Source organism: Engystomops pustulosus, unplaced genomic scaffold (assembly GCF_040894005.1).
Source record: "Engystomops pustulosus unplaced genomic scaffold, aEngPut4.maternal MAT_SCAFFOLD_157, whole genome shotgun sequence".
NCBI lineage: Eukaryota > Metazoa > Chordata > Amphibia > Anura > Leptodactylidae > Engystomops > Engystomops pustulosus.
In genome coordinates, this window is record NW_027285037.1 from 187,481 (window position 1) to 213,598 (window position 26,118).

At 51.4% G+C, this 26,118-nt stretch overlaps 1 protein-coding gene across 1 annotated transcript in view; it reads left to right on the top strand.

The window, feature by feature from the left end:
- Nucleotides 1-18,395, top strand: part of PARP10 (poly(ADP-ribose) polymerase family member 10) — a 103,769-nt gene extending 85,374 nt beyond the window's left edge. Inside the window, exon 10 of the mRNA XM_072131863.1 lies at nucleotides 17,257-18,395. Coding sequence (XP_071987964.1) covers nucleotides 17,257-17,606 — 350 coding nt within the window. The 3' untranslated portion in view covers nucleotides 17,607-18,395. The remainder of the gene's footprint in view (nucleotides 1-17,256) is intronic.
- Nucleotides 18,396-26,118: the final 7,723 nt, after the last annotated feature.

The following is a 26,118-nucleotide window of genomic DNA, read 5'->3' on the forward strand; positions in this document are numbered from 1 at the left end:
TGTCCTCGTACACTCCTCACTCTTCATATTCTCTCACTCTCACTCCTTTATCTTCTCCTCGTACACTCCTCACTCTTCATAGTCTCTCCCTCATCCTTCTTTATCTTCTCCTCGTACACTCCTCACTCTTCATAGTCTCTCCCTCTTACTCCTTTATCTTCTCCTCGTACACTGCTCACTCCTCATAGTCTCTCCCTCTTACTCCTTTATCTTATCGTCGTACACTCCTCACTCCTCATAGTCTCTCCCTCTTACTCCTTTATCTTCTCCTCGTACACGCCTCACTCTTCATAGTCTCTCACTCTCACTCCTTTATCTTCTCCTCGTACACTCCTCACTCTTCATAGACGCTCCCTCTTACTCCATTATCTTCTCCTCCTACACTCCTCACTCCTCATAGTCTCTCCCTCATCCTCCTTTATCTTCTCCTCGTACACTCCTCACTCTTCATAGTCTCTCCCTCATCCTCCTTTATCTTCTCCTCGTACACTCCTCACTCTTCATGTTCTCTCACTCCTTTATCTTCTCCTCGTACACTCCTCACTCTTCATAGTCTCTCCCTCTTACTCCTTTATCTTCTCCTCGTACACTCCTCACTCTTCATAGTCTCTCCCTCTTCCTGCTTTATCTTCTCCTCGTACACTCCTCACTCTTCATAGTCTCTCCCTCTTACTCCTTTATCTTCTCCTCGTACACTCCTCACTCTTCATAGTCTCTCCCTCTTACTCCTTTATATTCTCCTCGTACACTCCTCACTCTTCATAGTCTCTCCCTCTTACTCCTTTATCTTCTCCTCGTACACTCCTCACTCTTCATAGTCTCTCCCTCTTACTCCTTTATCTTCTCTTCGTACACTCCTCACTCTTCATAGTCTCTCCCTCTTACTCCTTTATCTTCTCCTCGTACACTCCTCACTCTTCATAGTCTCTCACTCTCACTCCTTTATCTTCTCTTCGTACACTCCTCACTCCTCATAGTCTCTCCCTCTTACTCCTTTATCTTATCCTCGTACACTCCTCACTCCTCATAGTCTCTCCCTCTTACTCCTTTATCTTCTCCTCGTACACTCCTCACTCCTCATAGTCTCTCACTCTCACTCCTTTATCTTCTCCTCGTACACGCCTCACTCTTCATAGTCTCTCCCTCATCCTCCTTTATCTTCTCCTCCTACACTCCTCACTCCTTGTACACTCCTCACTCTTCATATTCTCTCCCTCTTCCTCCTTTATCTTCTCCTTGTACACTCCTCACTCTTCATAGTCTCTCCCTCATCCTCCTTTATCTTCTCCTCATACACTCCTCACTCTTCATAGTCTCTCCCTCTTACTCCTTTATCTTCTCCTCGTGCACCCCTCACTCTTCATAGTCACTCCCTCTTACTCCTTTATCTTCTCCTCGTGCACTCCTCACTCTTCATAGTCTCTCCCTCTTACTCCTTTGTCTTCTCCTCGTACACTCCTCACTCTTCATAGTCTCTCCCTCATCCTCCTTTATCTTCTCCTCGTACACTCCTCACTCTTCATGTTCTCTCACTCTCACTCCTTTATCTTCTCCTCGTACACTCCTCACTCTTCATAGTCTCTCCCTCTTACTCCTTTATCTTCTCCTCGTACACTCCTCACTCCTCATAGTCTCTCCCTCTTACTCCTTTATCTTCTCCTCGTACACTCCTCACTCCTCATAGTCTCTCCCTCTTACTCCTTTATCTTATCCTCGTACACTCCTCACTCCTCATAGTCTCTCCCTCTTACTCCTTTATCTTCTCCTCGTACACTCCTCACTCTTCATAGTCTCTCCCTCTTCCTCCTTTATCTTCTCCTCGTACACTCCTCACTCTTCATATTCTCTCCCTCTTACTCCTTTATCTTCTCCTCGTACACTCCTCACTCTTCATAGTCTCTCACTCTTACTCCTTTATCTTCTCCTCGTACACTCCTCACTCTTCATAGTCTCTCCCTCTTACTCCTTTACCTTCTCCTCGTACACTCCTCACTCTTCATAGTCTCTCCCTCTTACTCCTTTATCTTCTCCTCGTACACTCCTCATTCTTCATAGTCTCTCTCTCATCCTCCTTTATCTTCTCTTCGTACACTCCTCACTCTTCATAGTCTCTCCCTCTTACTCCTTTATCTTCTCCTCGTACACTCCTCATTCTTCATAGTCTCTCTCTCATCCTCCTTTATCTTCTCTTCGTACACTCCTCACTCTTCATAGTCTCTCCCTCTTACTCCTTTATCTTCTCCTCCTACACTCCTCACTCCTCGTACACTCCTCACTCTTCATAGTCTCTCCCTCTTACTCCTTTATCTTCTCCTCGTACGCTCCTCACTCTTCATAGTCTCTCCCTCTTACTCCTTTATCTTCTCCTCGTACACTCCTCACTCTTCATAGTCTCTCACTCTCACTCCGTTATCTTCTCTTCGTACACTCCTCACTCTTCATATTCTCTCCCTCTTACTCCTTTATCTTCTCCTCCTACAGTCCTCACTCCTCGTACACTCCTCACTCTTCATAGTCTCTCACTCTCACTCCGTTATCTTCTCTTCGTACACTCCTCACTCTTCATAGTCTCTCACTCTCACTCCTTTATCTTCTCCTCGTACTCTCCTCACTCTTCATAGTCTCTCCCTCTTACTCCTTTATCTTCTCCTCCTACACTCCTCACTCCTCGTACACTCCTAACTCTTCATAGTCTCTCACTCCTTTATCTTCTCCTCGTACACTCCTCACTCTTCATAGTCTCTCCCTCTTACTCCTTTATCTTCTCCTCGTACACTCCTCACTCTTCATAGTCTCTCCCTCTTACTCCTTTATCTTCTCTTCGTACACTCCTCACTCTTCATAGTCTCTCACTCTCACTCCTTTATCTTCTCCTCGTACACTCCTTACTCTTCATAGTCTCTCACTCTCACTCCTTTATCTTCTCCTCGTACACTCCTCACTCTTCATAGTCTCTCCCTCTTACTCCTTTATCTTCTCCACGTACACTCCTCACTCTTCATAGTCTCTCCCTCTTACTCCTTGATCTTCTTCTCGTACACTCCTCATTCTTCATAGCCTCTCCCTCTTACTCCTTTATCTTCTCCTCGTACACTCCTCACTCTTCATAGTCTCTCCCTCTTACTCCTTTATCTTCTTCTCGTACACTCCTCATTCTTCATAGCCTCTCCCTCTTACTCCTTTATCTTCTCCTCGTACACTCACTCTTCATAGTCTCTCCCTCTTCCTCTTTTATCTTCTCCTCGTACACTCCTCAATCTTCATAGTCTCTCCCTCTTACTCCTTTATCTTCTTCTCGTACACTCCTCACTCTTCATAGTCTCTCCCTCTTCCTCCTTTATCTTCTGCTCGTACACTCCTCAATCTTCATAGTCTCTCCCTCTTACACCTTTATCTTCTCCTCGTACACTCCTCACTCTTCATAGTCTTTCCCACATCCTCCTTTATCTTCTCCTCGTACACTCCTCACTCTTCATAGTCTCTCCCTCTTACTCCTTTATCTTCTCCTCCTACACTCCTCACTCCTCGTACACTCCTCACTCTTCATAGTCTCTCACTCTCACTCCGTTATCTTCTCTTCGTACACTCCTCACTCTTCATAGTCTCTCACTCTCACTCCTTTATCTTCTCGTGGTACTCTCCTCACTCTTCATAGTCTCTCCCTCTTACTCCTTTATCTTCTCCTCCTACACTCCTCACTCCTCGTACACTCCTAACTCTTCATAGTCTCTCACTCCTTTATCTTCTCCTCGTACACTCCTCACTCTTCATAGTCTCTCCCTCTTACTCCTTTATCTTCTCCTCCTACACTCCTCACTCCTCGTACACTCCTAACTCTTCATAGTCTCTCACTCCTTTATCTTCTCCTCGTACACTCCTCACTCTTCATAGTCTCTCCCTCTTACTCCTTTATCTTCTCTTCGTACACTTCTCATTCTTCATAGTCTCTCCCTCTTACTCCTTTATCTTCTCCTCGTACACTCCTCACTCTTCATAGTCTCTCCCTCTTACTCCTTTATCTTCTCCTCGTACTCTCCTCACTCTTCATAGTCTCTCACTCTCACTCCTTTATCTTCTCGTGGTACTCTCCTCACTCTTCATAGTCTCTCCCTCTTACTCCTTTATCTTCTCCTCCTACACTCCTCACTCCTCGTACACTCCTAACTCTTCATAGTCTCTCACTCCTTTATCTTCTCCTCGTACACTCCTCACTCTTCATAGTCTCTCCCTCTTACTCCTTTATCTTCTCCTCCTACACTCCTCACTCCTCGTACACTCCTAACTCTTCATAGTCTCTCACTCCTTTATCTTCTCCTCGTACACTCCTCACTCTTCATAGTCTCTCCCTCTTACTCCTTTATCTTCTCTTCGTACACTTCTCATTCTTCATAGTCTCTCCCTCTTACTCCTTTATCTTCTCCTCGTACACTCCTCACTCTTCATAGTCTCTCCCTCTTACTCCTTTATCTTCTCCTCGTACTCTCCTCACTCTTCATAGTCTCTCCCTCATCCTCCTTTATCTTCTCCTCGTACTCTCCTCACTCTTCATAGTCTCTGCCTCATCCTCCTTTATCTTCTCCTTGTACACTCCTCACTCTTCATAGTCTCTCCCTCTTACTCCTTTATCTTCTCCTCGTACACTCCTCACTCTTCATAGTCTCTCCCTCTTACTCCTTTATCTTCTCCTCGTACACTCCTCACTCTTCATAGTCTCTCCCTCTTACTCCTTTATCATCTCCTCCTACACTCTTCACTCCTTGTACACTCCTCACTCTTCATAGTCTCTCACTCTCACTCCTTTATCTTCTCCTCGTACACTCCTCACTCTTCATAGTCTCTCCCTCTTACTCCTTTATCTTCTCCTCCTACACTCCTCACTCCTTGTACACTCCTCACTCTTCATAGTCTCTCCCTCTTACTCCTTTATCTTCTCCTCCTACACTCCTCACTCCTTGTACACTCCTCACTCTTCATATTCTCTCCCTCATCCTCCTTTATCTTCTCCTTGTACACTTCTCACTCTTCTTAGTCTCTCCCTCATCCTCCTTTATCTTCTCCTCGTACAATCCTCACTCTTCATAGTCTCTCCCTCTTACTCCTTTATCTTCTCCTCGTACACTCCTCACTCTTCATGTTCTCTCACTCTCACTCCTTTATCTTCTCCTCGTACACTCCTCACACTTCATAGTCTCTCCCTCTTACTCCTTTATCTTCTCCTCGTACTCTCCTCACTCTTCATAGTCTCTCCCTCTTACTCCTTTATCTTCTTCTCGTACACTCCTCACTCTTCATAGTCACTCCCTCTTACTCCTTTATCTTCTCCTCGTACACTCCTCACTCTTCATAGTCTCTCCCTCTTACTCCTTTATCTTCTCCTCCTACACTCCTCCTCATATTCTCTCACTCTCACTCCTTTATCTTCTCCTCGTACACTCCTCACTCTTCATAGTCTCTCCCTCATCCTTCTTTATCTTCTCCTCGTACACTCCTCACTCTTCATAGTCTCTCCCTCTTACTCCTTTATCTTCTCCTCGTACACTCCTCACTCCTCATAGTCTCTCCCTCTTACTCCTTTATCTTATCATCGTACACTCCTCACTCCTCATAGTCTCTCCCTCTTACTCCTTTATCTTCTCCTCGTACACGCCTCACTCTTCATAGTCTCTCACTCTCACTCCTTTATCTTCTACTCGTACACTCCTCACTCTTCATAGTCTCTCCCTCATCCTCCTTTATCTTCTCCTCGTACACTCCTCACTCTTCATAGACGCTCCCTCTTACTCCTTTATCTTCTCCTCGTACACTCCTCACTCTTCATAGTCTCTCCCTCTTACTCCTTTATCTTCTCCTCGTACACTCCTCACTCTTCATAGTCTCTCCCTCATCCTCCTTTATCTTCTCCTCGTACACTCCTTACTCTTCATAGTCTCTCCCTCATCCTCCTTTATCTTCTCCTCGTACACTCCTCACTCTTCATAGACGCTCCCTCTTACTCCTTTATCTTGTCCTCGTACACTCCTCACTCTTCATATTCTCTCACTCTTACTCCTTTATCTTCTCCTCGTACACTCCTCACTCTTCATAGTCTCTCCCTCTTACTCCTTTATCTTGTCCTCGTACACTCCTCACTCTTCATATTCTCTCACTCTTACTCCTTTATCTTCTCCTCGTACACTCCTCAATCTTCATAGTCACTCCCTCTTACTCCTTTATCTTCTCCTCGTACACTCCTCACTCTTCATATTCTCTCACTCTCACTCCTTTATCTTGTCCTTGTACACTCCTCACTCTTCATATTCTCTCACTCTCACTCCTTTATCTTCTCCTCGTACACTCCTCACTCTTCATAGTCTCTCACTCTCACTCCTTTATCTTCTCCTCGTACACTCCTCACTCTTCATAGTCTCTCCCTCATCCTTCTTTATCTTCTCCTCGTACACTCCTCACTCTTCATAGTCTCTCCCTCATCCTTCTTTATCTTCTCCTCGTACACTCCTCACTCTTCATAGTCTCTCCCTCTTACTCCTTTATCTTCTCCTCGTACACTCCTCACTCCTCATAGTCTCTCCCTCTTACTCCTTTATCTTATCATCGTACACTCCTCACTCCTCATAGTCTCTCCCTCTTACTCCTTTATCTTCTCCTCGTACACGCCTCACTCTTCATAGTCTCTCACTCTCACTCCTTTATCTTCTCCTCGTACACTCCTCACTCTTCATAGTCTCTCCCTCATCCTCCTTTATCTTCTCCTCGTACACTCCTCACTCTTCATAGACGCTCCCTCTTACTCCATTATCTTCTCCTCGTACACTCCTCACTCTTCATAGTCTCTCCCTCTTACTCCTTTATCTTCTCCTCGTACACTCCTCACTCTTCATAGTCTCTCCCTCATCCTCCTTTATCTTCTCCTCGTACACTCCTCACTCTTCATAGACGCTCCCTCTTACTCCTTTATCTTGTCCTCGTACACTCCTCACTCTTCATATTCTCTCACTCTTACTCCTTTATCTTCTCCTCGTACACTCCTCACTCTTCATAGTCTCTCCCTCTTACTCCTTTATCTTGTCCTCGTACACTCCTCACTCTTCATATTCTCTCACTCTTACTCCTTTATCTTCTCCTCGTACACTCCTCACTCTTCATAGTCACTCCCTCTTACTCCATTATCTTCTCCTCGTACACTCCTCACTCTTCATATTCTCTCACTCTCACTCCTTTATCTTGTCCTCGTACACTCCTCACTCTTCATATTCTCTCACTCTCACTCCTTTATCTTCTCCTCGTACACTCCTCACTCTTCATAGTCTCTCCCTCATCCTTCTTTATCTTCTCCTCGTACACTCCTCACTCTTCATAGTCTCTCCCTCTTACTCCTTTATCTTCTCCTCGTACACTCCTCACTCCTCATAGTCTCTCCCTCTTACTCCTTTATCTTATCGTCGTACACTCCTCACTCCTCATAGTCTCTCCCTCTTACTCCGTTATCTTCTCCTCGTACACGCCTCACTCTTCATAGTCTCTCACTCTCACTCCTTTATCTTCTCCTCGTACACTCCTCACTCTTCATAGACGCTCCCTCTTACTCCTTTATCTTCTCCTCCTACACTCCTCACTCCTCATAGTCTCTCCCTCATCCTCCTTTATCTTCTCCTCGTACACTCCTCACTCTTCATATTCTCTCCCTCATCCTCCTTTATCTTCTCCTCGTACACTCCTCACTCTTCATAGTCTCTCCCTCATCCTCCTTTATCTTCTCCTCGTACACTCCTCACTCTTCATGTTCTCTCACTCTCACTCCTTTATCTTCTCCTCGTACACTCCTCACTCTTCATAGTCTCTCCCTCTTACTCCTTTATCTTCTCCTCGTACACTCCTCACTCTTCATAGTCTCTCCCTCTTCCTGCTTTATCTTCTCCTCGTACACTCCTCACTCTTCATAGTCTCTCCCTCTTACTCCTTTATCTTCTCCTCGTACACTCCTCACTCTTCATAGTCTCTCCCTCTTACTCCTTTATCTTCTCCTCGTACACTCCTCACTCTTCATAGTCACTCCCTCTTACTCCTTTATCTTCTCCTCGTACACTCCTCACTCTTCATAATCTCTCCCTCTTACTCCTTTATCTTCTCCTCGTACACTCCTCACTCTTCATAGTCTCTCCCTCTTACTCCTTTATCTTCTCCTCGTACACTCCTCACTCTTCATAGTCTCTCCCTCTTACTCCTTTATCTTCTCTTCGTACACTCCTCACTCTTCATAGTCTCTCCCTCTTACTCCTTTATCTTCTCCTCGTACAATCCTCACTCTTCATAGTCTCTCACTCTCACTCCTTTATCTTCTCCTCGTACACTCCTCACTCCTCATAGTCTCTCCCTCTTACTCCTTTATCTTATCCTCGTACACTCCTCACTCCTCATAGTCTCTCACTCTCACTCCTTTATCTTCTCCTCGTACACTCCTCATTCTTCATAGTCTCTCCCTCATCCTCCTTTATCTTCTCCTCGTACTCTCCTCACTCTTCATAGTCTCTCACTCTCACTCCTTTATCTTCTCCTCGTACACTCCTCACTCTTCATAGTCTCTCCCTCATCCTCCTTTATCTTCTCCTCGTACACTCCTCACTCTTCATAGTCTCTCCCTCTTACTCCTTTATCTTCTCCTCCTACACTCCTCACTCCTTGTACACTCCTCACTCTTCATAGTCTCTCACTCTCACTCCGTTATCTTCTCTTCGTACACTCCTCACTCTTCATATTCTCTCCCTCTTCCTCCTTTATCTTCTCCTTGTACACTCCTCACTCTTCATAGTCTCTCCCTCATCCTCCTTTATCTTCTCCTCGTACACTCCTCACTCTTCATAGTCTCTCCCTCTTACTCCTTTATCTTCTCCTCGTGCACTCCTCACTCTTCATAGTCACTCCCTCTTACTCCTTTATCTTCTCCTCGTGCACTCCTCACTCTTCATAGTCTCTCCCTCTTACTCCTTTATCTTCTTCTCGTACACTCCTCACTCTTCATAGTCTCTCCCTCATCCTCCTTTATCTTCTCCTTGTACACTCCTCACTCTTCATAGTCTCTCCCTCATCCTCCTTTATCTTCTCCTCGTACACTCCTCACTCTTCATGTTCTCTCACTCTCACTCCTTTATCTTCTCCTCGTACACTCCTCACTCTTCATAGTCTCTCCCTCTTACTCCTTTATCTTCTCCTCGTACACTCCTCACTCCTCATAGTCTCTCCCTCTTACTCCTTTATCTTCTCCTCGTACACTCCTCACTCCTCATAGTCTCTCCCTCTTACTCCTTTATCTTATCCTCGTACACTCCTCACTCCTCATAGTCTCTCCCTCTTTCTCCTTTATCTTCTCCTCGTACACTCCTCACTCTTCATAGTCTCTCCCTCTTACTCCTTTATCTTCTCCTCGTACACTCCTCACTCTTCATAGTCTCTCACTCTTACTCCTTTATCTTCTCCTCGTACACTCCTCACTCTTCATAGTCTCTCACTCTTACTCCTTTATCTTCTCCTCGTACACTCCTCACTCTTCATAGTCTCTCCCTCTTACTCCTTTATCTTCTCCTCCTACACTCCTCACTCCTTGTACACTCCTCACTCTTCATAGTCTCTCCCTCTTACTCCTTTACCTTCTCCTCGTACACTCCTCACTCTTCATAGTCTCTCCCTCTTACTCCTTTATCTTCTCCTCGTACACTCCTCATTCTTCATAGTCTCTCTCTCATCCTCCTTTATCTTCTCTTCGTACACTCCTCACACTTCATAGTCTCTCCCTCTTACTCCTTTATCTTCTCCTCGTACACTCCTCATTCTTCATAGTCTCTCTCTCATCCTCCTTTATCTTCTCTTCGTACACTCCTCACTCTTCATAGTCTCTCCCTCTTACTCCTTTATCTTCTCCTCCTACACTCCTCACTCCTCGTACACTCCTCACTCTTCATAGTCTCTCCCTCTTACTCCTTTATATTCTCCTCTTACGCTCCTCACTCTTCATAGTCTCTCCCTCTTACTCCTTTATCTTCTCCTCGTACACTCCTCACTCTTCATAGTCTCTCACTCTCACTCCGTTATCTTCTCTTCGTACACTCCTCACTCTTCATATTCTCTCCCTCTTACTCCTTTATCTTCTCCTCCTACACTCCTCACTCCTCGTACACTCCTCACTCTTCATAGTCTCTCATTCTCACTCCGTTATCTTCTCTTCGTACACTCCTCACTCTTCATAGTCTCTCACTCTCACTCCTTTATCTTCTCCTCGTACTCTCCTCACTCTTCATAGTCTCTCCCTCTTACTCCTTTATCTTCTCCTCCTACACTCCTCACTCCTCGTACACTCCTAACTCTTCATAGTCTCTCACTCCTTTATCTTCTCCTCGTACACTCCTCACTCTTCATAGTCTCTCCCTCTTACTCCTTTATCTTCTCCTCGTACACTCCTCACTCTTCAGTCTCTCACTCTCACTCCGTTATCTTCTCTTCGTACACTCCTCACTCTTCATATTCTCTCCCTCTTACTCCTTTATCTTCTCCTCCTACACTCCTCACTCCTCGTACACTCCTCACTCTTCATAGTCTCTCACTCTCACTCCGTTATCTTCTCTTCGTACACTCCTCACTCTTCATAGTCTCTCACTCTCACTCCTTTATCTTCTCCTCGTACTCTCCTCACTCTTCATAGTCTCTCCCTCTTACTCCTTTATCTTCTCCTCCTACACTCCTCACTCCTCGTACACTCCTAACTCTTCATAGTCTCTCACTCCTTTATCTTCTCCTCGTACACTCCTCACTCTTCATAGTCTCTCCCTCTTACTCCTTTATCTTCTCCTCGTACACTCCTCACTCTTCATAGTCTCTCCCTCTTACTCCTTTATCTTCTCTTCGTACACTCCTCACTCTTCATAGTCTCTCACTCTCACTCCTTTATCTTCTCCTCGTACACTCCTTACTCTTCATAGTCTCTCACTCTCACTCCTTTATCTTCTCCTCGTACACTCCTCACTCTTCATAGTCTCTCCCTCTTACTCCTTTATCTTCTCCACGTACACTCCTCACTCTTCATAGTCTCTCCCTCTTACTCCTTTATCTTCTTCTCGTACACTCCTCATTCTTCATAGCCTCTCCCTCTTACTCCTTTATCTTCTCCTCGTACACTCCTCACTCTTCATAGTCTCTCCCTCTTACTCCTTTATCTTCTCTTCGTACACTCCTCACTCTTCATAGTCTCTCACTCTCACTCCTTTATCTTCTCCTCGTACACTCCTTACTCTTCATAGTCTCTCACTCTCACTCCTTTATCTTCTCCTCGTACACTCCTCACTCTTCATAGTCTCTCCCTCTTACTCCTTTATCTTCTCCACGTACACTCCTCACTCTTCATAGTCTCTCCCTCTTACTCCTTTATCTTCTTCTCGTACACTCCTCATTCTTCATAGCCTCTCCCTCTTACTCCTTTATCTTCTCCTCGTACACTCCTCACTCTTCATAGTCTCTCCCTCTTACTCCTTTATCTTCTTCTCGTACACTCCTCACTCCTCGTACACTCCTAACTCTTCATAGTCTCTCACTCCTTTATCTTCTCCTCCTACACTCCTCACTCCTCGTACACTCCTAACTCTTCATAGTCTCTCACTCCTTTATCTTCTCCTCGTACACTCCTCACTCTTCATAGTCTCTCCCTCTTACTCCTTTATCTTCTCCTCGTACACTCCTCACTCTTCATAGTCTCTCCCTCTTACTCCTTTATCTTCTCTTCGTACACTCCTCACTCTTCATAGTCTCTCACTCTCACTCCTTTATCTTCTCCTCGTACACTCCTTACTCTTCATAGTCTCTCACTCTCACTCCTTTATCTTCTCCTCGTACACTCCTCACTCTTCATAGTCTCTCCCTCTTACTCCTTTATCTTCTCCACGTACACTCCTCACTCTTCATAGTCTCTCCCTCTTACTCCTTTATCTTCTTCTCGTACACTCCTCATTCTTCATAGCCTCTCCCTCTTACTCCTTTATCTTCTCCTCGTACACTCCTCACTCTTCATAGTCTCTCCCTCTTACTCCTTTATCTTCTCTTCGTACACTCCTCACTCTTCATAGTCTCTCACTCTCACTCCTTTATCTTCTCCTCGTACACTCCTTACTCTTCATAGTCTCTCACTCTCACTCCTTTATCTTCTCCTCGTACACTCCTCACTCTTCATAGTCTCTCCCTCTTACTCCTTTATCTTCTCCACGTACACTCCTCACTCTTCATAGTCTCTCCCTCTTACTCCTTTATCTTCTTCTCGTACACTCCTCATTCTTCATAGCCTCTCCCTCTTACTCCTTTATCTTCTCCTCGTACACTCCTCACTCTTCATAGTCTCTCCCTCTTACTCCTTTATCTTCTTCTCGTACACTCCTCATTCTTCATAGCCTCTCCCTCTTACTCCTTTATCTTCTCCTCGTACACTCCTCACTCTTCATAGTCTCTCCCTCTTCCTCTTTTATCTTCTCCTCGTACACTCCTCAATCTTCATAGCCTCTCCCTCTTACTCCTTTATCTTCTTCTCGTACACTCCTCACTCTTCATAGTCTCTCCCTCTTCCTCCTTTATCTTCTCCTCGTACACTCCTCAATCTTCATAGTCTCTCCCTCTTACTCCTTTATCTTCTCCTCGTACACTCCTCACTCTTCATAGTCTTTCTCACATCCTCCTTTATCTTCTCCTCGTACACTCCTCACTCTTCATAGTCTCTCCCTCTTACTCCTTTATCTTCTCCTCCTACACTCCTCACTCCTCGTACACTCCTCACTCTTCATAGTCTCTCACTCTCACTCCGTTATCTTCTCTTCGTACACTCCTCACTCTTCATAGTCTCTCACTCTCACTCCTTTATCTTCTCCTCGTACTCTCCTCACTCTTCATAGTCTCTCCCTCTTACTCCTTTATCTTCTCCTCCTACACTCCTCACTCCTCGTACACTCCTAACTCTTCATAGTCTCTCACTCCTTTATCTTCTCCTCGTACACTCCTCACTCTTCATAGTCTCTCCCTCTTACTCCTTTATCTTCTCTTCGTACACTTCTCATTCTTCATAGTCTCTCCCTCTTACTCCTTTATCTTCTCCTCGTACACTCCTCACTCTTCATAGTCTCTCCCTCTTACTCCTTTATCTTCTCCTCCTACACTCCTCACTCCTCGTACACTCCTCACTCTTCATAGTCTCTCCCTCTTACTCCTTTATCTTCTCCTCGTACGCTCCTCACTCTTCATAGTCTCTCCCTCTTACTCCTTTATCTTCTCCTCCTACACTCCTCACTCCTCGTACACTCCTCACTCTTCATAGTCTCTCACTCTCACTCCGTTATCTTCTCTTCGTACACTCCTCACTCTTCATATTCTCTCCCTCTTACTCCTTTATCTTCTCCTCCTACACTCCTCACTCCTCGTACACTCCTCACTCTTCATAGTCTCTCACTCTCACTCCGTTATCTTCTCTTCGTACACTCCTCACTCTTCATAGTCTCTCCCTCCTACTCCTTTATCTTCTCCTCGTACACTCCTCACTCCTCGTACACTCCTAACTCTTCATAGTCTCTCACTCCTTTATCTTCTCCTCGTACACTCCTCACTCCTCATAGTCTCTCCCTCTTACTCCTTTATCTTCTCCTCGTACTCTCCTCACTCTTCATAGTCTCTCCCTCTTACTCCTTTATCTTCTCCTCGTACACTCCTCACTCCTCATAGTCTCTCCCTCTTACTCCTTTATCTTATCATCGTACACTCCTCACTCCTCATAGTCTCTCCCTCTTACTCCTTTATCTTCTACTCGTACACTCCTCACTCTTCATAGTCTCTCCCTCTTACTCCTTTATCTTCTCCTCGTACACTCCTCACTCTTCATAGTCTCTCCCTCATCCTCCTTTATCTTCTCCTCGTACACTCCTCACTCTTCATAGTCTCTCCCTCTTACTCCTTTATCTTCTTCTCGTACACTCCTCATTCTTCATAGCCTCTCCCTCTTACTCCTTTATCTTCTCCTCGTACACTCCTCACTCTTCATAGTCTCTCCCTCTTCCTCTTTTATCTTCTCCTCGTACACTCCTCAATCTTCATAGTCTCTCCCTCTTACTCCTTTATCTTCTTCTCGTACACTCCTCACTCTTCATAGTCTCTCCCTCTTCCTCCTTTATCTTCTCCTCGTACACTCCTCAATCTTCATAGTCTCTCCCTCTTACTCCTTTATCTTCTCCTCCTACACTCCTCACTCCTCGTACACTCCTCACTCTTCATAGTCTCTCACTCTCACTCCGTTATCTTCTCTTCGTACACTCCTTACTCTTCATAGTCTCTCACTCTCACTCCTTTATCTTCTCCTCGTACTCTCCTCACTCTTCATAGTCTCTCCCTCTTACTCCTTTATCTTCTCCTCGTACACTCCTCACTCCTCGTACACTCCTAACTCTTCATAGTCTCTCACTCCTTTATCTTCTCCTCTTACACTCCTCACTCCTCATAGTCTCTCCCTCTTACTCCTTTATCTTCTCCTCGTACTCTCCTCACTCTTCATAGTCTCTCCCTCTTACTCCTTTATCTTCTCCTCGTACTCTCCTCACTCTTCATAGTCTCTCCCTCTTACTCCTTTATCTTCTCCTCGTACACTCCTCACTCCTCATAGTCTCTCCCTCTTACTCCTTTATCTTATCATCGTACACTCCTCACTCCTCATAGTCTCTCCCTCTTACTCCTTTATCTTCTACTCGTACACTCCTCACTCTTCATAGTCTCTCCCTCTTACTCCCTTATCTTCTCCTCGTACACTCCTCACTCTTCATAGTCTCTCCCTCATCCTCCTTTATCTTCTCCTCGTACACTCCTCACTCTTCATAGTCTCTCCCTCTTACTCCTTTATCTTCTTCTCGTACACTCCTCATTCTTCATAGCCTCTCCCTCTTACTCCTTTATCTTCTCCTCGTACACTCCTCACTCTTCATAGTCTCTCCCTCTTCCTCTTTTATCTTCTCCTCGTACACTCCTCAATCTTCATAGTCTCTCCCTCTTACTCCTTTATCTTCTTCTCGTACACTCCTCACTCTTCATAGTCTCTCCCTCTTCCTCCTTTATCTTCTCCTCGTACACTCCTCAATCTTCATAGTCTCTCCCTCTTACTCCTTTATCTTCTCCTCGTACACTCCTCACTCTTCATTGTCTTTCTCACATCCTCCTTTATCTTCTCCTCGTACACTCCTCACTCTTCATAGTCTCTCCCTCTTACTCCTTTATCTTCTCCTCCTACACTCCTCACTCCTCGTACACTCCTCACTCTTCATAGTCTCTCACTCTCACTCCGTTATCTTCTCTTCGTACACTCCTCACTCTTCATAGTCTCTCACTCTCACTCCTTTATCTTCTCCTCGTACTCTCCTCACTCTTCATAGTCTCTCCCTCTTACTCCTTTATCTTCTCCTCCTACACTCCTCACTCCTCGTACACTCCTAACTCTTCATAGTCTCTCACTCCTTTATCTTCTCCTCGTACACTCCTCACTCTTCATAGTCTCTCCCTCTTACTCCTTTATCTTCTCCTCCTACACTCCTCACTCCTCGTACACTCCTCACTCTTCATAGTCTCTCCCTCTTACTCCTTTATCTTCTCCTCGTACGCTCCTCACTCTTCATAGTCTCTCCCTCTTACTCCTTTATCTTCTCCTCCTACACTCCTCACTCCTCGTACACTCCTCACTCTTCATAGTCTCTCACTCTCACTCCGTTATCTTCTCTTCGTACACTCCTCACTCTTCATATTCTCTCCCTCTTACTCCTTTATCTTCTCCTCCTACACTCCTCACTCCTCGTACACTCCTCACTCTTCATAGTCTCTCACTCTCACTCCGTTATCTTCTCTTCGTACACTCCTTACTCTTCATAGTCTCTCACTCTCACTCCTTTATCTTCTCCTCGTACTCTCCTCACTCTTCATAGTCTCTCCCTCTTACTCCTTTATCTTCTCCTCCTACACTCCTCACTCCTCGTACACTCCTAACTCTTCATAGTCTCTCACTCCTTTATCTTCTCCTCGTACACTCCTCACTCCTCATAGTCTCTCCCTCTTACTCCTTTATCTTCTCCTCGTACTCTCCTCACTCTTCATAGTCTCTCCCTCTTACTCCTTTATCTTCTCCTCGTACACTCCTCACTCCTCATAGTCTCTCCCTCTTACTCCTTTATCTTATCATCGTACACTCCTCACTCCTCATAGTCTCTCCCTCTTACTCCTTTATCTTCTACTCGTACACTCCTCACTCTTCATAGTCTCTCCCTCTTACTCCTTTATCTTCTCCTCGTACACTCCTCACTCTTCATAGTCTCTCCCTCATCCTCCTTTATCTTCTCCTCGTACACTCCTCACTCTTCATAGTCTCTCCCTCTTACTCCTTTATCTTCTCTTCGTACACTCCTCACTCTTCATAGTCTCTCCCTCTTACTCCTTTATCTTCTCCTCGTACACTCCTCACTCTTCATAGTCTCTCCCTCATCCTCCTTTATCTTCTCCTCGTACACTCCTCACTCTTCATAGTCTCTCTCTCATCCTCCTTTTTCTTCTCCTCGTACATTCCTCACTCTTCATAGTCTCTCCCTCATCCTCCTTTATCTTCTCCTTGTACACTCCTTACTCTTCATAGTCTCTCCCTCATCCTCCTTTATCTTCTCCTCGTACACTCCTCACTCTTCATAGTCTCTCCCTATGTTCCACCCTCCCCCGTTGTGGATTAATACCTGGACCTCATGGTGTCCTCCAATCATTCTGATGTGTCCTTCGCCTCCTGCACAAGTCCTCATGATCTTTTAACTTGTTTTTCTGCCTCTACATTGTTTTGTCCTCCTTTATCCTCTCCATTGTGTAACCCTCTACCTCATCCTCCTTCATCCGCTTCCTCGTTTGTGCCGGCCTTTTCCTCCTTTATCTTCCCTATTGTTTCTTACTTGTTCTTCATTGTTTCATCTTCTTCTTTGAGTTGGACTCTTCTTCATTTTTGTTGCCCTTGTCATCCATTGTTTGCCACCTTTCTTCCTTTATCTTCTCCATTGTTTCCCACTTTTCTTCCTTTATCTTCTCCATTGTTTCCCACTCTTCCATCTTTATCTTCTTGAGTTGTTTGGCCCTTGTCCCCCACTCTGTTACACCCTCCAGCATATACTATGTGTGGAGTAATACCTGGACCACAGGGTCTGGATCATCTTCTGACTGGTTTCTCTCTTCCATCAGCCACTCTTTATGGACATGGTGTGTATTTTGCTGTGGAGGCTACAATCTCTGCAAGGGACAAGTATTCACCCCCATCCAGTAATGGAAAGAAGTACATTTTGGTTGCCCAGGTCCTTATTGGAGACTTCACTCTTGGTAAAGAAGATATGAGAACTCCTCCTATTCTGCCGAATAGCATGGGAGAGGCCCCGCAGCGATACGACAGCTTAGTGGATAATCTTCAGAGTCCTGCGATCTTTGTTATCTTTAATGACACACAGGCCTACCCACAATACCTCATTACCTGCTGTAACAAGAGGCGGCAGGGAATCAGCAACACCTCAAAAACTGGAGGGAAAACAATCCTTTGAAGGCCAGAGGATGGACCTGGTGCGAGGCTCGAAGGCTGACAATGGCCGCCATGTGATGGATGATTGTCCGGGCCGGATTCACAGATTTACTACTGCTGTAGAAGCCCCCTATCGCGAGGGTCGGGTAATGATACCCCTGGGGCAGACTCCCCCCATTCATCTATTGCTGACCCCACTGTCTATCCTGCTGTGTTATTCCCCGCGATTCTGCTCCTATATTCTGTCTCTGAACGTTTCCTACCCCTTATTGTGCGTTTCTGATTGTCTTGGGGGGAAGCCATTGTCTGGTTTTCCAGGCCCTGGGGGTCACTCTCCTGCCTGTTGTCCCTGATTACATTTTGGGAATAAATAAATTTGTGCACTAACAAGCAGGAGTTAAAAGATAAATTGGTCTATCCAATAGTGTGCTCTGTACTTACTATAAGGAAAGAGCGAGCTGGTTGGACAAGTGCCGCCAACTCATAAAGGGGAGTTTATAAAAGCCCTTGTGGGTGGGAGCACATGGTCTGACAAGTCCAGACTCAGAGGAGAGTGCAGCACATGCCTGCGCTGCAGAAACAGCTGCCTGACACCACGGGCAGTCAGGAAACTAAAGCCCAGAGCAGAGGTCCACCATCTGGAGCCAGATTTATCTCTATTAGCCCAGCCTGAAGCTACTAACTATGCTGTGAGCACATCTTCCTGCAGACCTGCACTCCGACCAGCTCTCTCCTGCCAGCTGAAGTTCTGCTGATGTTCAAGGCCATTGCCTGCTGTTCCAATAAAGAACTGTAAGTTAATTTGCACCAACCTGCCTCCATGTGATCCCTGGATCAGGCTGTTCACCATCACGGGCTCCCCATCCCCCATCAGTAGGAATACCTCAGGGGTTGCCCCAGGGAGAAACCTTTCCCTCAGCCTCTCCCTCCCTTTTCTTGCACACTGCACTGGTTTTAGTAAATATGGACAATTGTGTCTGTGAGGGGCACACGCATGCACACTGCATTAAGGGCAATGGCAATTGTGTGAAAGGAAACTAGCAGGAGCACTACAACCTCTAGATGCATGCGCAGAGCAATGTTCCAGGCGCCGGCATCATGCGGTATCCAGCGCACATGTTTGATGATATCCCATAGTCGCTCGAGGCTCTAGGGCAAATCAGCAATATTGACGGGAAATTGACCAGGGAAAGGCCCCGGTGGGTGATGTTGCAGCAGTCACTCCCGTACTCTGAGCCCTGGCTTCCTCCAGGCCAGGGATAATGCCCCGGTGGGGGATGTTGCAGCAGCCGCTCCGGTACTCCAGGCCCCGGCTTCCTCCAGGCCAGGGGAAAGGCCCCGGTGGGGGATGTTGCAGCAGCCACTCCGGTACTCCGGGCTCTGGCTTCCTCCAGGCCAGGGGAAAGGCCCCGGTGGGGGATGTTGCAGCAGCCACTCCAGTACTCCGGGCTCTGGCTTCCTCCAGGCCAGAGGAAAGGCCCCGGTGGGGGATGTTGCAGCAGCCGCTCCGGTACTCCGGGCCCCGGCTTCCTGCAGGCCAGGGGAAAGGCCCACGGTGGGGGATGTTTCAGCAGCCGCTATGGTACTCCGGGCCCCGGCTTCCTCCAGGTCAGGGGAAAGGCCCCGGTGGGGGATTTTGCAGCATCCACTCCGGTACTCCGGGCCCCAGCTTCCTCCAGGCCAGGGGAAAGGCCCCGGTGGGGGATGTTGCAGCAGCCGCTCCGGTACTCCGGGCCCCAGCTTCTCCAGGCATGAGACAGGCCAGGCCCTGTGGGGGATGTTGCAGCTGCCACTCCGGTACTCCGGGCCCCGGCTTCCTCCAGACCAGGGGAAAGGCCGTGGTGGGGGATGTTGCAGCAGCCACTCTGGCACTCCGGGCCCCGGCTTCCTCCAGGCCAGGGGAAAGGCCCTGGTGGGGGATGTTGCAGCAGCCACTCCGGTACTCCGGGCCCCGGCTTCCTCCAGTCCAGGGGAAAGGGCCCGGTGGGGGATGTTGTAGCAGCCGCTCCGGTACTCTGGTCCCCGGCTCCCTCCAGGCCAGGGGAAAGGCCCCGGTGGGGGATGTTGCAGCAGCCGCTCCAGTACTCTGGTCCCCTGCTTCCTCCAGGCCAGGGGAAAGGCCCTGGTGGGGGATGTTGCAGCAGCCACTCCGGTACTCCGGGCCCCGGCTTTCTCCAGGCCAGGGGAAAGGCCGTGGTGGGGGGTATTGCAGCAGCTGCTCCGGGACTCCGGGCCCCGGCTTCCTCCAGGCATGAGACATGCCAGGCCATAGTGGGGGATGTTGCAGCAGCCACTCCGGTACTCCGGGCCTCGGCTTCCTCCAGGCCAGGGGAAAGGCCCCAGTGGGGGATGTTGCAGCAGCCGCTCCGGTACTCCGGGCCCCGGTTTCTCCAGGCATGAGACAGGCCAGGCCCTGGTGGGGGATGTTGCAGCAGCCACTCCGGTACTCCGGGCCCCGGCTTCCTCCAGTCCAGGGGAAAGGGCCCGGTGGGGGATGTTGTAGCAGCCGCTCCGGTACTCCGGGCCCCGGCTCCCTCCAGGCCAGGGGAAAGGCCCCGGTGGGGGATGTTGCAGCAGCCGCTCCAGTACTCTGGTCCCCGGCTTCCTCCAGGCCAGGGGAAAGGCCCTGGTGGGGGATGTTGCAGCAGCTACTCCGGTACTCCGGGACCCAGCTTCCATTAGGCCAGGAGAAAGGCCCCAGTGGGGGATGTTGCAGCAGCAGCTCTGGTACTCCGGGCCCCGGCTTTCTCCAGGCCAGGGGAAAGGCCGTGGTGGGGGGTATTGCAGCAGCTGCTCCGGGACTCCGGCTTCCTCCAGGCCAGGGGAAAGGCCCCAGTGGGGGATGTTGCAGCAGCCGCTCCGGTACTCCGGGCCCCGGCTTCCTGCAGGCCAGGGAAAAGGCCCCGTTGGGGGATGTTTCAGCAGCCACTGTGGTACTCCGGGCCCCGGCTTCCTCCAAGCCAGGGGAAAGGCCCCGGTGGGGGATTTTGCAGCATCCACTCCGGTACTCCGGGCCCCAACTTCCTACAGGCCAGGGGAAAGGCCCTGGTGGGGGATGTTGCAGCAGCCGCTCCGGTACTCCGGGCCCCGGTTTCTCCAGGCATGAGACAGGCGAGGCCCTGTGGGGGATGTTGCAGCTGCCACTCCGGTACTCCGGGCCCCGGCTTCCTCCAGACCAGGGGAAAGGCCCCGGTGGGGGATGTTGCAGCAGCCGCTCCGGTACTCCGGGCCCCGGCTTCCTGCAGGCCAGGGAAAAGGCCCCGTTGGGGGATGTTTCAGCAGCCACTGTGGTACTCCGGGCCCCGGCTTCCTCCAAGCCAGGGGAAAGGCCCCGGTGGGGGATTTTGCAGCATCCACTCCAGTACTCCGGGCCCCAACTTCCTCCAGTCCAGGGGAAAGGGCCCGGTGGGGGATGTTGTAGCAGCCGCTCCGGTACTCCGGGCCCCGGCTCCCTCCAGGCCAGGGGAAAGGCCCCGGTGGGGGATGTTGCAGCAGCCGCTCCAGTACTCTGGTCCCCTGCTTCCTCCAGGCCAGGGGAAAGGCCCTGGTGGGGGATGTTGCAGCAGCCACTCCGGTACTCCGGGCCCCGGCTTTCTCCAGGCCAGGGGAAAGGCCGTGGTGGGGGGTATTGCAGCAGCTGCTCCGGGACTCCGGGCCCCGGCTTCCTCCAGGCATGAGACATGCCAGGCCATAGTGGGGGATGTTGCAGCAGCCACTCCGGTACTCCGGGCCTCGGCTTCCTCCAGGCCAGGGGAAAGGCCCCAGTGGGGGATGTTGCAGCAGCCGCTCCGGTACTCCGGGCCCCGGCTTCCTGCAGGCCAGGGAAAAGGCCCCGTTGGGGGATGTTTCAGCAGCCACTATGGTACTCCAGGCCCCGGCTTCCTCCAAGCCAGGGGAAAGGCCTCGGTGGGGGATTTTGCAGCATCCACTCCGGTACTCCGGGCCCCAACTTCCTCCAGGCCAGGGGAAAGGCCCCGGTGGGGGATGTTGCAGCAGCCGCTCCGGTACTCCGGGCCCCGGTTTCTCCAGGCATGAGACAGGCCAGGCCCTGTGGGGGATGTTGCAGCTGCCACTCCGGTACTCCGGGCCCCGGCTTCCTCCAGACCAGGGGAAAGGCCGTGGTGGGGGGTATTGCAGCAGCTGCTCCGGTACTCCGGGCCCCAGCTTTCTCCAGGCATGAGACAGGCCAGGCCCTGGTGGGGGATGTTGCAGCAGCCACTCCGGTACTCCGGGCCCCGGCTTCCTCCAGGCCAGGGGAAAGGCCCTGGTGGGGGATGTTGCAGCAGCCACTCCGGTACTCCGGGCCCCGGCTTCCTCCAGTCCAGGGGAAAGGGCCCGGTGGGGGATGTTGTAGCAGCCGCTCCGGTACTCCGGGCCCCGGCTCCCTCCAGGCCAGGGGAAAGGCCCCGGTGGGGGATGTTGCAGCAGCCGCTCCAGTACTCTGGTCCCCGGCTTCCTCCAGGCCAGGGGAAAGGCCCTGGTGGGGGATGTTGCAGCAGCTACTCCGGTACTCCGGGACCCAGCTTCCATTAGGCCAGGAGAAAGGCCCCAGTGGGGGATGTTGCAGCAGCAGCTCTGGTACTCCGGGCCCCGGCTTTCTCCAGGCCAGGGGAAAGGCCGTGGTGGGGGGTATTGCAGCAGCTGCTCCGGGACTCCGGGCCCCGGCTTCCTCCAGGCCAGGGGAAAGGCCCCAGTGGGGGATGTTGCAGCAGCCGCTCCGGTACTCCGGGCCCCGGCTTCCTGCAGGCCAGGGAAAAGGCCCCGTTGGGGGATGTTTCAGCAGCCACTGTGGTACTCCGGGCCCCGGCTTCCTCCAAGCCAGGGGAAAGGCCCCGGTGGGGGATTTTGCAGCATCCACTCCGGTACTCCGGGCCCCAACTTCCTACAGGCCAGGGGAAAGGCCCCGGTGGGGGATGTTGCAGCAGCCGCTCCGGTACTCCGGGCCCCGGTTTCTCCAGGCATGAGACAGGCGAGGCCCTGTGGGGGATGTTGCAGCTGCCACTCCGGTACTCCGGGCCCCGGCTTCCTCCAGACCAGGGGAAAGGCCCCGGTGGGGGATGTTGCAGCAGCCGCTCCGGTACTCCGGGCCCCGGCTTCCTGCAGGCCAGGGAAAAGGCCCCGTTGGGGGATGTTTCAGCAGCCACTGTGGTACTCCGGGCCCCGGCTTCCTCCAAGCCAGGGGAAAGGCCCCGGTGGGGGATTTTGCAGCATCCACTCCGGTACTCCGGGCCCCAACTTCCTCCAGGCCAGGGGAAAGGCCCCGGTGGGGGATGTTGCAGCAGCCGCTCCAGTACTCCGGGCCCCGGTTTCTCCAGGCATGAGACAGGCGAGGCCCTGTGGGGGATGTTGCAGCTGCCACTCCGGTACTCCGGGCCCCGGCTTCCTCCAGACCAGGGGAAAGGCCCCGGTGGGGGATGTTGCAGCAGCCGCTCCGGTACTCCGGGCCCCGGTTTCTCCAGGCATGAGACAGGCGAGGCCCTGTGGGGGATGTTGCAGCTGCCACTCCGGTACTCCGGGCCCCGGCTTCCTCCAGACCAGGGGAAAGGCCGTGGTGGGGGGTATTGCAGCAGCCACTCCGGTACTCCGGGCCCCGGCATCCTCCAGGCCAGGGGAAAGGCCCCAGTGGGGGATGTTGCAGCAGCAGCTCTGGTACTCCGGGCCCCGGCTTTCTCCAGGCCAGGGGAAAGGCCTCGGTGGGGGATGTTGCAGCAGCCGCTCCGGTACTCCGGGCCCCAGCTTCCTCTAGGCCAGGGGAAAGGCCCCTGTGGGGGATGTTGCAGCAGCCGCTCCGGAACTCCGGGCTCCAGCTTCCTCCAGGCCAGGGGAAAGGCCGTGGTGGGGGGTATTGCAGCAGCTGCTCCGGGACTCCGGGCCCCGGCTTCCTCCAGGCATGAGACATGCCAGGCCCTAGTGGGGGATGTTGCAGCAGCCACTCCGGTACTCCGGGCCTCGGCTTCCTCCAGGCCAGGGGAAAGGCCCCAGTGGGGGATGTTGCAGCAGCCGCTCCGGTACTCCGGGCCCCGGCTTCCTGCAGGCCAGGGAAAAGGCCCCGTTGGGGGATGTTTCAGCAGCCACTATGGTACTCCCGGCCCCGGCTTCCTCCAGGCCAGGAAAAAGGCCCCGGTGGGGGATGTTGCAGCATCCACTCCGGTACTCCGGGCCCCAGCTTCCTCCAGGCCAGGGGAAAGCCCCCGGTGGGGGATGTTGCAGCAGCCGCTCCGGTACTCCGGGCCCCAGCTTTCTCCAGGCATGAGACAGGCCAGGCCCCTGTGGGGGATGTTGCAGCTGCCACTCCGGTACTCCGGGCCCCGGCTTCCTCCAGACCAGGGGAAAGGCCGTGGTGGGGGGTATTGCAGCAGCCATTCCGGTACTCCAGTCCCGGCTTCCTCCAGGCCAGGGAAAAGGCCCCGGTGGGGAATGTTTCAGCAGCCACTATGGTATTCCCGGCCCCGGCTTCCTCCAGGCCAGGGAAAAGGCCCCGGTGGGGGATTTTGCAGCATCCACTCCAGTACTCCGGGCCCCGGCTTCCTCCAGGCTAGGGGAAAAGCCCCGGTGGGGGATGTTGCAGCAGCCACTATGGTACTCCGGGCTCTGGCTTCCTCCATGCCAGGGGAAAGGCCCCGGTGGGGGATGTTGCAGCATCCACTCCGGTACTCCGGACCCCAGCTTCCTCCAGGCCAGGGAAAGGCCCCGGTGGGGGATGTTGCAGCAGCCACTCCGGTACTCCGGGCCCCGGCTTTCTCCAGGCATGAGACCGGCCAGGCCCCTGTGGGGGATATTGCAGCTGCCACTCTGGTACTCCGGGCCCCGGCTTCCTCCAGACCAGGGGAAAGGCCCCGGTGGGGGATATTGCAGCAGCCGCTCCGGTACTCCGGGCTCCAGCTTCCTCCAGGCCAGGGGAAAGGCTGTGGTGGGGGATGTTGCAGCAGCTGCTCCAGGACTCTGGTCCCCGGCTTCCTCCAGGCCAGGGGAAAGGCCCTGGTGGGGGATGTTGCAGCAGCCGCTCTGGTACTCCGGGCCCCAGCTTCCTCTAGGCCAGGAGAAAGGCCCTGGTGGGGGATGTTTCAGCAGCCGCTCCGGTACTCCGGGCCCCAGCTTCCTCTAGGCCAGGGGAAAGGCCCTGGTGGGGGATGTTGCAGCAGCCGCTCTGGTACTCCAGGCCCCGGCTTTCTCCAGGCCAGGGGAAAGGCTTCGGTGGGGGATGTTGCAGCAGCCGCTCCGGTTTTCTGGTCCCCGGCTTCCTCCAGGCCAGGGGAAAGGCCCTGGTGGGGGATGTTGCAGCAGCCGCTCCGGTACTCCGGGCCCCAGCTTCCTCTAGGCCAGGAGAAAGGCCCTGGTGGGGGATGTTGCAGCAGCCGCTCTAGTACTCCGGGCCCCGGCTTCCTCCAGGCCAGGGGAAAGGCCTCCGTGGGGGATGTTGCAGCAGCCGCTCCGGTGCTCCGGGCCCCGGCTTCCTCCAGGCCAGGGGAAAGGCCCCTGTGGGGGATGTTGCAGCAGCCGCTCCGGTACTCCGGGCTCCAGCTTTCTCCAGGCCAGGGGAAAGGCCCTGGTGGGGGATGTTACAGCAGCCGCTCCAGTGCTCCGGGCGCCGGCTTCCTCCAGGCCAGGGGAAAGGCCCCGGTGGGGGATTTTGCAGCATCCACTCCGGTACTCCGGACCCCAGCTTCCTCTAGGCATGGGGAAAGGCCCCGGTGGGGTATGTTGCAGCAGCCGCTCCGGTACTCCAGGCTCCGGCTTCCTTCAAGTCAGGGAAAAGGCCCAGGTGGGGGTTGTTGCAGCAGCCGCTCCAGTACCCCGGGCCCCGGCACATAGTACACACCCTGCACATAGTAAACCCCCTGCACATAGTACACACCCTCACTAGAGCCTCCATAGAGTTACACTGTGACAAAGGCCCCATGCACTGGTATATAGAGATACAGCGCTCCCATCCTCTAGACCAGTGATGGCAAACCTTTTAGAGACCGAGTGCCCAAACTTCAACAAAGACCCACTTATTTATCGCAAAGTGCCAACACAGAAATGTAATTTGTGATTTATACTCCCTTCTCTGTCACAGTTTTCATTGATACCAGCCCCTGAGGCACCAAATATAGCAGAAAACAGTCCCAGGTAGAGCTGTCACTTTAAAATAGCTCTGTGCACAGCAAGTCCTGGGCTGTCTGGGACTGCAGGAAGATACCTGGAGTCATCTCTGGTGATGGCCTGAGTGCCCACAGAAAGGGCTCCGAGTGCCACCTCTGGCACCAGTGCCATAGGTTAGCCATCACTGCTCTAGACTATGGTATTACTGGTTACACTGGGGGGTGTTATATCACTAGAGCCACCATAGAGTTACACTGTGACACAGGCTCCATGCACTGGTATATAGAGATACAGCGCCCCCATCCACTAGACTATGGTATTACTGGTTACACTGGGGGATGTTATATCACTAGAGTCTCCATAGAGTTACACTGTGACACCTGCTCCATGCACTGGTATATAGAGATACAGCGCCCCCATCCACTAGACTATGGTATTACTGGTTACAC